Source organism: Aythya marila (genome assembly GCF_965140915.1).
Source record: "Aythya marila genome assembly, chromosome: 21".
In the NCBI taxonomy this organism is placed as follows: domain Eukaryota; kingdom Metazoa; phylum Chordata; class Aves; order Anseriformes; family Anatidae; genus Aythya; species Aythya marila.
In genome coordinates, this window is record NC_139062.1 from 4,283,175 (window position 1) to 4,299,697 (window position 16,523).

General features: G+C 40.8%; 1 protein-coding gene across 2 annotated transcripts in view; it reads right to left on the reverse strand.

Annotated features, from left to right (window-relative positions):
* Window positions 1-9,318: 9,318 nt before the first annotated feature.
* The window catches only part of CTNNBIP1 (catenin beta interacting protein 1), a 34,026-nt gene continuing 26,821 nt past the window's right edge, over window positions 9,319-16,523 (reverse strand). For both annotated transcript variants that reach the window (XM_082777133.1, XM_082777134.1), the window contains one exon: window positions 9,319-10,942. In XM_082777133.1, coding sequence (XP_082633259.1) covers window positions 10,884-10,942 — 59 coding nt within the window. In that variant the 3' untranslated portion in view covers window positions 9,319-10,883. The remainder of the gene's footprint in view (window positions 10,943-16,523) is intronic.

The following is a 16,523-nucleotide window of genomic DNA, read 5'->3' on the forward strand; positions in this document are numbered from 1 at the left end:
TGTTTGCACCGATGCCAGTTACATTCATTGGTAGCAGTGAGCTGAACTCCAGGACCTGGACCAAGGATTACAAGTTCCACGGAGATCTATGTAAAGGTGTAATGAGAATTTTCATCATGCAATATTAGCAAATGCTTCCTACTCCTGAGAAAAGTGACCTACATAGCACTGCAAAGGAGTCTTTAAAGCCCATGTGAACAGCATTGCTTAGATGTGGAAAAATAGGATTGGTTTTACTAAACAGGTCTTCTGAGAGAGTTCCAGTTGCTGTATTTTCCACAACACAGACTTCTTAAAGACAATAAAAATAAGCTAAAGCATGCCATTATTTGTCCTGCAGCTGGTTTCAAGCAAACTGTTGATCTTCCTGATATGAACTCCTCTTCACTCTTGCCCTGCTCAAATTCATCTTATCTGGCAATAATAGTCCACAGCTTTCTCCCAGAGTCTCAAAGCATTTCACACGTTGATATATTATAAGCCCCACAAACCTCTGCAAGGCATGGTCAATACCTTTACTGTCTAGCTGCTGAAGAAAATGATGAATGAAGTTCCTGCACATCCATCACAAAAACCGTCTGGGACAAAATTAAGAATTGATGGAGATGTCCCAGTTTCTGAGTCCATGTTTCAAGCTACATAAACTACCTCTGTTGCTTTAAAAAGTGCCTTAAAAAATTATCTGGTCCAGGAGCAGACTCCTTTTATTTGCTGTTTTTCTAAAATTCCAGTGCTCCAAGCATCTTCCCAGCAGTGTCCTGTCTATTTACAGCCTCATCAGACATGAGTGCAGCTTAATCCTTTGTCATTTCACATATTTATTTCTATTCTGACAGATACCAGTTGTGACCCTTTCTTGCAGTAAGCCACTGCCCTCCTGGCCTTCACTCTAATTGCAGATTTGCTAATCATGTTTTGATCACCCACCCCTCTAATCACTGCCTGCTGCAAGCCACGGAGCCAGGCCTATTTTCGGTGAAGAGGAGCATAACACGCAAACGCGACGCTTGTGTTCTCGTCCTTATGGAGGGGATCAGAGGATTAAGAGGAACAGTCAACCCTGATTAATGCTGCTGAGTGAGTGAGAGCTCTTTGCCAATAGCAGGGGCTGATTGCCTCCCCGTGGGGAGCTCCAAGGCAGACAGTCTCCCTACAAGGACACGTCTGTCTTCTGCTTTTAATGCTAGCTGCTGCTCTGCAACAGAAAGGAGGTTAAATGCTGACCCTATCTCTCCAAATAGCAAGCTGTCCTGGGGTGGGAGGGCTTTTTTAAAGACGTGGAGCTGTTCTTGGAACACAAGATAAACACAGGTTTGTATCTATTGCTGTCTCAGCCGTCGACTTACCACCAGCAGAAAAACTTAACAGAATTCTGCTTGGTGGCTTTTCTGCAGGCTGGATACATGTCACGAATGCACTGTCTAACCTTAGAAGGGAGCCAGCAGAGAGCTGTATTGTTTTAGCAAAGCAGGAAACAAATGCACACTCAGAGCTAAGACCTGGCAGGACCAACATCACTGCAGTTTGTACTCAGCGCTGAGGTAAGGATGTCCCCCCTGCTCCCAACCAGTCTAATATCTGTAAGTGAATCGGAGTGATTTAGAATAATTACCTCACCCCTCCATGCTCTGCTTTAATGTACCTGTCAGATCGTTAACCCTGTGTTTTCCTCCACTCAGTGAAGGAAAACATTTCTTGAGAGCTTTTTCTATAAATGCTACACGCCCACTGCTGCAGGATAAATTTCTGCAGGACCCAACACAACCTGAAGGACCACCCTACCACCTTGATGAACATTCAGCAGCCACAAATCTCCATTCCACCTCTACTTTTCCACTTTTCAGGGTTTTCCTTATTTTCAGCACGGGCAATGAGCATTCTTACCTTTTCTTCTTCTGCTCTGTGCACTATTCTTCTGTACCAGTCACAAGTGTACCAGCTGAAGAAGTGGAATGACACATTGTCTTCTGCCAGGGAAACTGGGGGGCTGTAAATCCCCTGCTGTGGTAAGTGACTGAAACATGGGGTTTTGCACTGCATTCTAACTACTCAAGTTTTTCCATGTTTACTGCTGCTTCACTGATACATTACCCATTGAGCGTAAGTAAAAAGCTTATGAGAGGAGACAGGCATATCATCCTGTCTGGGGCTCGGCTTACACAGGCAACTTCTGCAGCACGGGGAGCAGCCTCTGGGAATGGCTGGTGTCTGTGCAACACTACATTAAAATACAGCTCAGGATAGGTCAAATAATTATTGACCTGATCTAAAAATGAGTCTGAGTGCCCAGTGTTCAGCAATTTCAACAGGAGGTATATGATGACAGCTAAACTTCCAGAGGCTCTGCAATGACTGAGTCCTCAAACTACGTAACCTGCACAGGAGCTGGTCTTTCTGCAACAATACTGAACAGAAAATAATGGAGGTGACATCTTTTCTATTCACTAAAGCCATGATTTAAGTACAAGATTATTATACAGCATCCTAGAGTCCTAATCCTTGTCCCTGGAGTAGCAATGTAGATTAGAGTTTTTTACCATTTTCTAAAATAATGTCACTAGCAACCAGTGAGACATCCCAGAGGGAAAAGATACTTGAGCAACAGAGGGTAAAATAACTAAATATCTGTAGAATATCCATTTTTTCAGTGAAAAGCACAGAAAGCCATACATCACACGCTAGATATGCACAAAAAAGCTCAGCATTAGAACATCTTCATACCCTTTTCCCTCAAGCATCTCTGCTCCCTTTGCTTGCCCAACTCTCATTCTGCCTGACAGCTCCTTAATCACAGTATCTCTTTCACATGCATAGAGTATTATTTAACCTGCAGCACAGAGGAAAATGCATTTATAACCTACTGGGTTTTTCCCTTTAATCTCTTCCTCTCCTTACTGCTCCCCCTCTCTTTTTAGTAGCTCTAAGCAAGAATGGTGTTAACAACCTTCATAAGGATTAATTCAGGTCCAGACAGGAACCAACTCTTTGCACTCTGTCAAGATAGGAGGCTAAAAAAACAAAACACACGACCTCTTCCTTCTGCCCAGGTGGTAAAAAACACCATCCATCAGATCACAAAAGCAGCATCGCCTCTCTCCTGCCAGGACATCAGTACATGTCATTTTAGAATATCCCTAAGTGATATATACATAATAGTACTCGTGTTTAACGTATTTTTGTGGCACTGCTCTACAACAACCAGACACAGCTGAATTTCATGTTCCATCTGCCCGAGTTGAATTCAAGGTGTTGGCTTTAAGCTGTAAGCACTGCCAGGTCTGGGATCTTACTGTGTCTTACTTATTCTCTGTGATCCATCTCACTAAGACTTAAGCCAAGGTGCTTTTGCTGACAAATTCTCTATTTAAATCCCTCAGGACACAGGAGAGGATGCAGAAGGACATGAACTATGAATCTTCATGTACCTAGCAGTGCTACCCTGCTGGAGTCCAGTATTTACTAGAGTGGGTCCATATTTAAGCTCCGCTGATTCTGGGGTCTGTAAACCCTTAGGCAGCCGTTCCTGTTTGTTACTGACATGTAGATAACCTAAGCACTTCTCAGCTAAGTCTTGCCTCCTCTTTTTGACAATGGCACTGCAAATAAAAATATTTCATTTAGCTCCCTGTGCTCCTTAATCCTCTGACGTCTCTACATTTAGAGTGGGGGTGAGCAGTAGAAATGATCATGTAGCTACACTAGTGAGAATGATAGAGTCCAAGTGTCCCACTTAGCTTCAGAAGACTGTGACCTCAAGGTCAAGGCCAGAATAAAACAAAAGGCTCTATCACACACCCATAAGGTACAAGCAGCTAAGGATGCTACAGAACCAGCATGTGGCACAGCTCCATTTAGAGGGGGACTGTGAAGCCTGGTGCTGCTGGCGAGGCAAGTCAAAAGCTTAAGATTCTGTCGAGTGTAATTACCATCCTTCTCCAGGTTCAAAGAAGCTTATGAGAAGACAACAGTGACAGAGAATCCTCCTCTTATGCTTCCACCTACGGAAATTCATCCATTCCTGACCTGCTGTATCTTCCTCCTCAGGAGATTTAGTAGAAGTTAGGCACCGAAAACAGCTGTAAAAAGGAGTACAGATTGTTGTGAACAGCTCTACTTGCAGGAGAAAACTCCACGCCTAGCTATGACCAGGCATCAGGTGCTCACTTCGAGTGTCGACTACACACACTGATTAGGAAAATTGTAGTTACGTCAGTCTGCTCCAGCCACTTGAGATACACGACAAAAGACTGAAGGAAAATGCTTGGCTACCACTGTCCATTCCAATCACGTTCAAAGCAATTTCCATTGTGCCCTCAATTAGGAGGTCACACATAAAGCTGAAAATGGATTACAGTGCATTGTCAGCAGCAAGACGAGCTCCTGTGTCACTGCATGATCAAATAACTTCATGCATTCTCCTGCCTTATGGGATAAGTGCACGCATACAATAACACGCAAAGCCACACTCTTCTGGAGCAGCACCTTTCTTCTGAAATTACAGAACTTTCCATCCTTTCACACAGTTTAAAAAACAAAACACACAGCAGTGACACTGTACTGAGACCTTCACAATCTTATCCTACAGTACAAAGGCAAAGGCTAGATCCAGTGCCACGCTCCCTTCTTGCTGTAGATGAACGTAGGGCTCCAGTTTGCATACTAAACATGATTAAATTGTTTCAGTTCCAGTCCTGCAGTCATGAACCATAATTATGCATTTAGATTCTCTGAAAGAACAGACTAAGGGCATGAAACAAAAGCAACTTTTGAGCTCTTGTGGCAGCTTAAAACCAAAACAAACCCCACAGAACAGCTGGAGAGCAGTTCGAAAACCACATTCTTATTCTGGTGCATCTCAATGTCAAGGCTTGATCTGAACTTATATTATCCACGCTCATCTCACAAAATTCTCCTCATCTGGGAGATATTTTCTGAACAGTCATCCTTATTTCTTACATTAGCTGGAACATTGCAAACATCATGTGGGTACTGAGTTATAGCCACAGGCTTTATTTGACAATTTCGTATCACTGCAAAACGGGAATACGTTTTAAGTGGCAATGTGTGGACCACACTGTAAGCAGCAAATTCAGCATATTTGAATAAACTCTTTCTTCAGAAATCTGAAATTAGCAATACAGTAGTGGTGTGCAAGGAAAATAGGAAACCCTTTTCTCAGATTTGAGAACTAAACAGTTGAGCCAAGAGCACTGTTACATACTGTTCCTACACAAACTTGGCTGAATGGGTCCCTAACATTAAGAGTCTCAGCTCAGAAACATTCAACCTCCAGAGCCAGCTCAACCAACTGACAGTAATCAGGTTAATCAGAAGTATTTTACAACTTTGGAAAAAGAACATCTATGGCCTCTTTGGGGGAGTCTGAAGAGCTCAGGTGTTGTGCAGCAATGACAAGCACAGCAGGTGCGGGGAGCATGCTTGTGATGCATTGGCTGAGCATCTCCAGCTGCTCCCCATCAAGGGATCATCTTCTGAACCTGTGGGACCTGCCACATTTGTAACCCCATTAGAAAAGGGCAGCAATAACTATCCAAGGAGAAAACCAAAGAGAGGTACAGGTGCATTAGTCCACACCTGGGTTGGAGATGGTATTGAAGGTGTTAAACAGAGGCTGAACAGTTTGTATTCTGTGCATCACAGGCCTCTAGTCACAGGTTTGCATTTAGTAGCAAGGAAAGTAGAGCCTGAAAGCTTCAAGACAGCAAAAAGCTGCATGCACATAACTATTTCATGTTGATATATGAGGCAGCTTATAAATAAGCCAGGTTATAAAGCTGCACCCCCCACCCCCCCCCAAAAAAAAAAAAAAAAAAAAAAAAACACAACCAAATAACTCTTTCCCAAAATAAATAATCTCCAGAATTGAAGTGCTTCAGGCTACAAAGGAAACTAGCCAGATAGTTTATGACACACTGCAGGAATTCTGCTTAGGGCAAATCAGCTGCAGACAAAATGAAAGCGGAGCTCAGAAGACAGAGTAGGTGATTTCTTTTATGTCTTTGCATGGGCACCTGCTACATAACAACGCTCCTGCCTGTATACAGCAATTCCACGTCTGTAAGTGTGAAAAGCATCAGAAACAAGAGGAAGGTTATAGGAAACTGTAGTGCAAGGTATATGTGTAGGCTTGCCATACTTACACAGCAAGCCCAGGGCAGATCTGGAAGAACCACAGGGATGCAGTGACCTATTTCCTACAGCTCAGAACTTACAGATATACAGGATACAAAACCTGCAAGATGCGTACACCACACCAAATTGATCATGTTACACCTGAGGCTGCAAGAAAAAAAGACTGTCCAGCAAATACATGTCAACACTATGCCTATCTAGCTCACAATTACCAAAATCTGACCCATTATAATGCATTTAGAAGTTATTTGTGAGAGAGCCAATTTTTATTGCCTGAGTTTACTGAAATAACTGAACCAGACCTGACAGGATCCTTAAGACTAATCTACAGCAGAAGGAAAGTAAATTTAAAACAAAAGAAAACATTCCACCAAAAATAGATAAAATATATATATATTTTTATTTCCTGGTGATGTTGTGAACAGGGAAGAACTTGCCCTGCATACAACACATCTCTGACCCTGGCACTGAATGACAAACAGGTCCAGTTTCACTCAGCCTGCTGCTCAGGCAAGATGTAGGCAGTATTACTGTCAGTTGATTTGAAAATCAACCACATTCAGCAAAAATCCCACCAAGGCAGCAACTGTGCAACACTTCAGTGCTCCTGTTACTCATACACCTAAAACAACCATTCTGCAGTTTTAAAAAAGCTTCTTTACAGATTTCTATGAACAGCTAAGCTTTGGAATACTTTGTTACTGATGAATAACAGGTAAAAATGCTTACTCACTACTCTTCCTTTGGTAGAAACTGAATACAACTGAAGACTTAACCCTCCAGAAATTGTTCTTATGGCACTGTTGGTTTCTGCTGGTCCCTGTGCCCTGCTGCCTTTTTTGCTGTCAGCTCTGCCGCACAGTCCTTTAGGAGGCAAGAGACCAAAACGAAGGCTGAAGGACTGATCTTAAAACAATGTAAGTCATCTATTCCCCTCCTCGCCCAGTCATTTGGTAGATCTTTCATAAAATAATCTCTAATACTTTATTTACATTTGATTCAAAGCTTTCATCTTCTGGCCTTTAATTTTTTTCCTCTTGTATAACAAAACCACTGCTAACTTCAGACATGGCACTGCTCTATTCTTATAACAGGATTCTCAATAGCTATAGAAATTTATCCCACATATGACCCTGAAGCCTTATTTAGGATGATGTCTTCTATGGGTGACAGAGGTCTTTGAATTTCATGGGCCATTTAATCTTTAGCCTTCACCAGAACTATTTAGGCTGCTGGTGAATTAGAAATACTGGCCTTATGAAACTGAAAGAGATTTAACAGTAAAGCATTAAGAACTTTCACACAGGCCACTGAACAGCCAAGAGAAAATGACAACTTACAGTGACTACTTACCTTAGATACGAAAAGGAACAAAAACTCTAAAAAGCTTATTTTATTTTATTTGGGGTCCGGTCTCTCTCAGGCAACAGCTCCTTCCCAAGTGTCACTATGCCACCAGCTCACACGTTGTGTTACTTCAGGGTTTATTGTAGGACCTGGGAGAATCAATCTAAAGGCTTATGTGAATGGCGAGGAGTCTCATTTTCATTTACAATAGGCAGTGCTCACAGACACAATGACCTTTACTGACAATTACAGCAATTGCTACCCATCTGGAGAGAGCTGAGAGGGGCATCTGATTCAGCTCTAAATCTTTTCCTCAAGCTCTGGAAAACACAGCGTGTAAAGGAGAGGTAGATGATAAGCCTGATAGGAGAAGAAAGAAGTGTAACAACACATTGTGAATATCTAAAGGAACATGTCTTCCCAAAAAGACCACCCAAAGGATGCGTGCTTTTTTGGAAATTGCCTCTAAAGCTTTTATGCTCTCTGAATGCCTTAAGCACTGTTTGGTTGGTAATTGAACTACACAGCTTTTTGTATTTATAAATGTCTTTCAATCCAGTCCTATACTCATCTCTGACCTCTAAAACACTGTTTCTTACTTTTATTAATAACAGTTTGCCTGAAAAGGCAGAAGCACAAACGTAAAGCTAGAGAAATCTGTACGTGCAATAAACAAGTCGACCATGCTGATGTATTCTGTGCAGGTTTCTCTAACTCCCAATTAATCCAGGCTCCACAGTGTTAATAGACATTTAGCTTTCATAGCAGGAAGATAATTAATTTGAAATGTAATTCAAGGGGAACATTGGAAAGCTGTCTTTTCCACTTTATCACTGATTTATACATCAACTCTTTATTATAAATCTTCTGGCCCTGGTTTAAAGGCAAGAAATCATTTGTGGGGAGTTGAGGAGCACACAGGTAACAAAGCACAAATATTCTCAAGAGACTGGATTTCCTCCAGGTTCTGAACCTCAAATCAGGCTGTTACACAACACGTTAACATTTCTTGATGTATCCTGCTCAACACGTTACTCAGGACTCCACGACTGGAGTCTACATGGAAGTCTTCCACAAGGGTAGAGCAAACAGTTACCATTCGGCAGGTTAACAATATAATAAATCAGTAAGAAACAAGAGAAGCTATTAAAAACTGTATTTCCTCCCCCAAAATTACATTTTTTAGTGAAAAGATTGAACAACAAGCACTTCACTTTTCTCTTTGAAAAGACTCAACAGCTCAGAAATGCCATAGATACACACGGAGGATGCACGATAGCTTGACAAGGACAGGCCACCACAATCCACCCCATTCATTCCAGCCAGCAGCCAGAAACACGCAAATCCCCCCCCCAATTAAACCCTGAAGGGCTGCCCCATTTGCACCAAAATTAAGATTAAAGTGCCTCTTAGGCAACAAGGTCAAGATTCAAAGATTCATTTGGGCTTGTTCTTGGTTTATTTTAATAAAGTAGCTTCTTATCCAGCCCCAACCAACAGGGGCAATGACACTTTGACATTGAACTTCACAAAGCTGCAAAAGAATCAAAAGGAACTTTTCCATAAATAGACGTACAGTTGTTCTCATTTCATATTTATTTGCTCAAGATAATCTCCCTCCTCACGCTCACAAGTCCATTCTTCCTTTTGCACACATTCCATGGTTTCTTTCAAGCTTTTCCCCCACTTTGAGACCGTAACAGCATCCTGTCGTCAGAACTTCTTGCCATGAAAAACCGTCATGTTGTCACAGCCAGATTCTGTAATCGTTACTCCAAATAATTAACAACCACATGAAAAGAGCCAAGAACAGGTAAATGAATGGAGTTCTGCTTTAATAGGCTTTGAAACATCTTAAAGTCAGTGCAACCACAGGAAAATCTAGAAGTATTGTAAAAATCACCTGCACACACTGGAGAAAATGAAGTGCTAGGTTTTAGGCAGCAGTGCTAGAAATTCTAGGCTTCTGATACTTTATGTGCAGATTCCTGAACAGTCAGTGCAATTCGGGAATTTCATGGCAGGTTTTTGAGTTTGTAAATGCATCTACTTGAAGGCCCTGGAACTACCAACAGAGTAAACCTGAATGTCACCTGTACGCTCACTATCTGACAGCTTAACGCAGTGCTGCTGCCTCTTGGGACCAGTGCCTAGAGAAATGGTATTAGCCTAGGATCCAGATAATTTCCAACTCACCAAGCGGTTTCAGGGAACCAAACTGCATACAATTTTTTCAAGTGACTAGGAACTTAGTTTATTAAAGACCAGTGAAACTCTGATTTAAATTAATGATCAATAATTTTCCCTTGTATGAGAGCTAGTCTTGTGCAGCAATTAAAGGGTTAAAGTGGAACTACAGTTATTTTAAACAAGTTCACATATTCTCTATACAAATTTGGCAAACTCATGTCACAGCCATAGATCTCATTCTTGCAATTCCTGCAAAATAACGACAGCTCCTCTGTCAGAAGCAAAGAGAGAAGCCACCTGAACGACCAGGTTGACCAGGAGTTCGTAGTACAGCCCACACAGAAGCACAGAACGGCTGGTGATCTCCGTGTTCCAGCTGAAACAGGTAGACTTACTGAACTAAATATGCATTCAACACAGGCTCCCAAAAGAGCTTGAGGCCACACAGCAGATGAGTATGGAAAAACTGATGGCATCAGAGACACTGCAGCCAAGAGGAAATTAAAAACGTGATTTCAAAGCCAATCAAAAACAAACAAACAAACAAAACAACAAAAAAGCAAGCATGTATACGTGTATAGATGTAATAAATATTGCAAAGCACATTTGTTTTTTCCCCAAGTAAGGATAAAGTAATAACCAATGCACCAAAACATCATCTTTCTGCAATGAAAGTGTCGATGTCAGCGAAACACCTGCAAGCCAACTGAAGAAAGCATTTGCATTGTCAACCAATCACACCTTGCTTCCAGTTCTACGCAGCCAAATCAAACCCTCTTCAAATTCACAAGTTTGACCTAAATAAGCACCACAGCATGAAAAGCTTCTTTAGAAGTAGGATGTCAAGAGACTTACTTTAAAACATAAAATAAGAGAGAAAAGGTTTTCATTGGTCAAGTTTAAACAATTGTCTTCCTTTAGCCAATCAGTCTGTCCCTTTGAGCCAATCGAAAATACACCTTTAGGTTTGTCCTTAATTAACACAGCCCAGCTGAGTAGCAACAACTTATAGGAATAGATGGCTGTGAGATGCATTCTGAGGGTTGGGCAAAGGGAAACAGAATTATAAAGGAGAAGGACTACCACGGAAAAATTAGGGTGGGCAAAGGAACTTATTAATGCTCAGCCATCGTCCTCTATCTTCAGGAATCTCACTGTCCTCTCCAGTTCTGTGTTGTTCAGGTATCTTGTAGTTACTGTCTTCTGTCTTCTGTCTCTGATCTGGAAAATGCCATCACAACATCCTCAGCACCTGTAATAATGACAGCAAAATGTGTGCCACGATTAGAGAACCAGAAGGGTTGCAAAAGACTTCCAAGATCATCTGGTCCAGCCATCCCCTTACTACCAATGTTACCCACTAAACCAAATCAACAGGAAAGGAAAAAGGGCATAGAGAGAAGATAAATACATTTATTTCTTTTAAAACTCATAAGAATAAAAATTGTATTAATAGGCCAACTGAAAGGCTTTTACATTTTCTTCACCGAAAATCATTTAAACACCTTTTATGAACTAACAGATACTGCAAACATTCTATTCTGTAGTGGAAATTCAGCATCTTCTTCCCAAGTGAAAGCTTCCATTTGCCCAGAGAACAGACACAGCTTTCCTAAGCACTGGTTTTATCCCTACACTAAAGAAATCTTTCCAGAAGAATTCAGACTTCCTTCATTCTTTTTTTTTTTTTTCCCCAACTGAGGCTATCAACTGTGTATAATTATCACCAAAACATGTCCCCTAAATACAGAAAAATGATGTTACCTTCCTATGAACCACCTCCAAGTCTTTAGAAACTTGGGTGGTCTTTTGAGCGAGCCTTAATAGTAGAAGGTCCTGAATGGCTGGAGAATCATACCTGATAAAGGCTTGTAAAGAGCCTTCCATCCTAAGGTCTCATTCTTCAAAAAAAGATACCTTGAGATATTCAGGAAAAAAATCACCTCTCTGGACTTCCTAAATATAGAGCACAGCCTAACAGGCACTTCAAGAGAAATGTCTCCAGGACAATAGGGAAATAAAAATACATCATACAGCAGTGTCAAAGCAGTGATTTAAATCAATATCTCTAGTCTAGACACGAATTGGAAAACAACCCTGAAGGGCTGAATGCAGTATTTTAAATTTCTGGTAAAAATTTCATCCCTGAGAAAGTTAGATAAAAGTAAATGCTTGCTTTCATCTGTAGATTCTGTAACAGCATTTAACTGATTAGAAAAATATGATGAAACATCCAGTCACCATTTATATAATTTCTAAAAATTATTTACTCTGTTGAAATGATCTTAGACACTTCAGTGCAACAGATGACTGAAAATGACCATTTTGGCCTTCGTTAATTAATCTGGCCTGCTTGGGATAATTTTGCTTAATAAGGTTTTCTTCAAAGCCTCTATTAAAGGATTAGGCAACGAAGTACGGAATGCCAAAAGTAACACTGACTGCCTGTGCCATTCAGATAACCGATCAGCTTTACAGAAATCTTTTACTGAGGTTTGGAAAGTTCAGACTCAGCTTGGGTTGAGCATCAGCACGTAAAACTCTCCAAAGGCTTTCACTTGAGGCATATCAAGCAGCACATTTCAGTTTTGTGCCCCAAGGAACTTTGCCTATACACCTGCACACAAGGTAAAAGGCAGAGGACTGACTAACCAAAACTCCTCATCTGTTGTAATTGTATGAATGTCTGCCAAAATTTCAGTTATCTGATTTGCTCTTTAGTTGCAATACAGAAGGAAAAGTGACAAAAAAAACACGGAGGAAGAGAAGGCTGTTAATTCCCCTTGCTAATGTCCTTAAAAACTAAATCAAGGCTTATGAAATGCAACTACATTTATTTTTATACACTTCACGATTTATTTGTTATATGTACTCACAGGAGGAAATACTAAAGACCAAGCAGTAATTTTTTTTTCTTACACAGGACCCACATTTTATAGAAGTACATCAAAACCTGCTCTGATGTTCCCTCTTGCCAACACTCAGAAGCCCTGCGGTCTTCTCCCTTTTCATCTCCTCCACAAACTGTTTTTTCCTTGATCAAAACATAAATGATATATAGTGCTGGAATCCAGCTCGGAATTAGCAACTTGCCATGTTGATTTTTTTTCTCCTTAAATGTGCATAAATATAACAACTACCAGCCTGTACAAAAAAGAGGGATTTCACTTGTAAGGAGCCTGCAAAAACAAATGTGTGCCAAAAAGAAGGGGGAGTAATAATAATTAAAAGCACTAGCAAAGCCAGTGCACATGAAGCACAACCTATGCTTCTGCATTTTGCACGAGTCCTCCTCCAGAGCTGAGGAGGCTTTGCAGCAGCTTTGCTGTGTGAGCCACGAGCAGCTGGAGCAGCCTGGCAACAGCGAAATCACAGCACACGTCACAGCACCGAGATGAGCGGGATTACTTAACAGATGTCGATTGTTTTTCCTGAGGTCTCCCCTCTCCACAGGCTGAATATGAAAAAAATACTTACAAGTAGTCTTGTAAGTTTTGTCTGGAAAAGGAAATTTCATTCTCTATTAATGGTGCGACCCCACAAGCCTGCTGGTTGGTGTCTGCCTGCCCCGAGCAATTCCAGCTTTCAGCACTGCTCCTGTGCAGCGGGCGAGCAGCAGTTTAAAGCACATGATGAGCAGAAATAGCCTTCTGCAAAGGACGCCAGGAATTCTGCCATTCATTTGGGCTTTCACAATCAAAACAGCTATCACTGACAAGGAAGGTCCCTCTCAGCTAGCTCCTGCTCTCCTTATCTAGGCCCACATGGCACAGCCTTGATACCAGTGTCACTGGTGGAAGGAACTGGTAACTTGCCTTTTGCATGGACTATGGATAGAAGAGAAGGGAACAGAAGAAACCCAGCTTGCCAATACAACCAGAAAACAGGAAAAAATATAATTATATTCTATTTGGAGGAAGAAAAACAAGAGTACAGTATATGGTGTAAAAGTATGGAAAAATGCTTGAACATCTACAATACTACTGCATTATTACTATGTGCATCCTAAATGATCAGTGGATGAAGAACGTCTGAAATTCCAGGTTTCAGTCTTTCATAGCCAAAGCTAGCAAGCAAGTAGAAACTTCAGTAACTCTTGTTTTGTCACCAATGTAATCATAACTATAGTTTTAAAGTTATCTGAATTTGTGAACAAAACGTCTAGTGGTTTTTTTATTATTATTATTTTTTAAGTATATCATCATTAAAAAGCATGCTGCCTCTCTGATTTCTTCAGCACTTCATAACATATTATTTCCCATACAGCATTTTTAACTGAAGATAGACAATAAGTGCAAGAACCAAACTGGATAACAATTTGTTAAGGAAAGATCATGAACTGTATTTGAAAGGACAATCACTGGGCTGAAAGGAAGGTTACTAGTGCACTTCATCAATGATTGGTGTTTGTACCAAGTTTACTTGCTACTTTCATAAGTTATGCTGGAACACAAGAGCAGCCACATACTAATGAAATTTTCACAGCAGTTGAAAGTTAAAAAGTTCAGCCAAAACACCAGGGAGCAGCAAAACAAAATACAAGAACGAACAGGAGAGCAGCAAAGACCAGAAGTGACTAAAGGGGTTTTGCTATTAATTTCAGAAGGGAAGAAAAGAAGATTAGTATTAAAAGTGATATATTCTTATGTCCCACGGTACAGTTTTAAACAAGATCAGTGAAGGATGGATTTTATACACAACTCTAGCAGTGTTACTTCCTGCTCCCTCCTCGGTTCCTTTTGCTATTTTAACGCAAGGCTAGCAATGTTTTCATTTGCAGGAATTACATGCAAGCTAGCATTTGAAAGAGCCTCAGGCAATTGCATTTAAGAAGGCAATTTGATCTATCAAATAAAAGATAATACCACCTTCAAGGTAGACAAGTAAGTGGGTGGGTAACCCCCAGGGCACAATACCCAACCAAATACCACTCATCTTGCAATAAAGACTCAACCCAATGCTGATTTCTTTTATTCCCACATTAAAGATCCAATTTTATACTTAAGGAGTTGATGCATTGCTACAAAGAGGTCGACATCCTTTCTCCAAATAATGGCAACCAAATGGAAAATTCTTGCAGGCTATCAAATCTGACACAAGCATGAATTCATGAGCACAGGAGCAACAAATTGACACCAAACCCAATGGTTTTCAGATGATGTCAATCCAGTCACTACCAACACATGTGCCACTGCCTTCTGGCTATTCCATCTCATGGCCTTACTTTATATTCACTAACAAAGGAGTTCATTATTCACCATTTCTCTTTTATCCAAGAGCACCATGGCTCTTGACAGATACAAAAAGCAATATTGTTTCACAGATCTGGGACCAGTTTGTTCAAGGGACTTGCAAAGAGGGAAGTTATCTCCATGTCCATAAGGTGAGTAGATAATTATAAAACACCACCACCACCACCACCCCTCGAAGGGCAGTAAGTTCTGTGATTTGTAGTGGAGCACCAGGGATGTTGAAAGGGACAGAAAACGTCAATTTTCTAAGAACTCCAGGTTGGCGTTCTTTGTTGTGCCTCCCTTTTTGCAAAAATGAAGCAGGAAAGACACTAAACAGTCCGAACCAAATCACTGTTGACAAAACACCAAATTCAGATTTTTTTGGCATTAAAAAGGGGGTGGGGGATAAGAAGGGGAATGAGAGGGGATGTTTTTAGGGTTGGTTTCTGTACCATGCTTCAGGCCTCTGGATGAGCAGAGGAAGGTTCCCAATACAAGAACCATCACAAAAGCCTTACCATGTATCTGATGAAAACAGCCAATTAAACAAAAACAAAAATATACTTTCAGGTGAAGCGTGATATTGAGGGGGAAGCTCCCCAAAATAAATCCATACCTGGAGACCTGACAGGAGACAATAGAAAAATAATAGAAAGAGAGAAGAAATATTGTACTAGTAATATGACGCCTCAGTTCCTTAAATTTATTTCTTAGAGTTTGGGGCTCAGTCTACCAATCTGGAATTTCAAGACTAGGTGTGATTGTACCTCAAAGCACTGTGTAATCTCTGGCAACTCACTTTATCCTCCCTATGACAAAATGTTGCCTCTAATACAGAAACTGATGTTCTAGCAGAGGAGTTTGTCCAGCATTTTTAGTTCCTCAAGGAGAAGGTGCTGTAAGATTGAGAAGCATCTATCTAGTGGTATTTCAATGACCTGGAAACAGAATGAAAAAAATTTCTGCTGAATAATAATTTTCATTGGTCTGCAACTGAAAGGGATACCCTCGTGACTACTTTTAACTTCCCAGGGGCCGCTTCCAGTAAATCATTATTTCTGAAGATACCTTGTAGCAAAAAAAAGAAAAAAAAAATCCTTGGTGACATTTGTCTAGAAAAAGTTCATCCACATTTCTCAGCACAAAAGCAGGTTTTGTTCAAATCCAGTCCTGCAACCCAAGCTATCCAGAGCTAAATGAAACCCATCTAGCAAGTCTGCTCATTAAGCAATTGCACAGCCGCTTTTACTCCTGTGCAAACACAAACATTTCCAGAGAATGGAGCAGGGGTTTCTATGCAGTGAAAGGAAGGCAGGGATTAAAGTACTAATGAATAAGGCTTCTGCAGCAGTCTCACTTGGCTCTCATAACGGATGTTTTCTTTCTAATCAAGTAAAAAATTGAAAAAGCAGAGCACAGGTTATAAAGTTAAGCTGCACGTTGCCAGAAGTCTGCAATTAAGACAATAGGACTGTGAACCGTGTTTACTTTCAGCACATCCTCCACTGAGCTTTGCACTTCCAGTAATTAATTTATAGAACAATGAGGAAGGTACACGTACACCTGACCTAACACATTCTATACATACAACATCTCCCT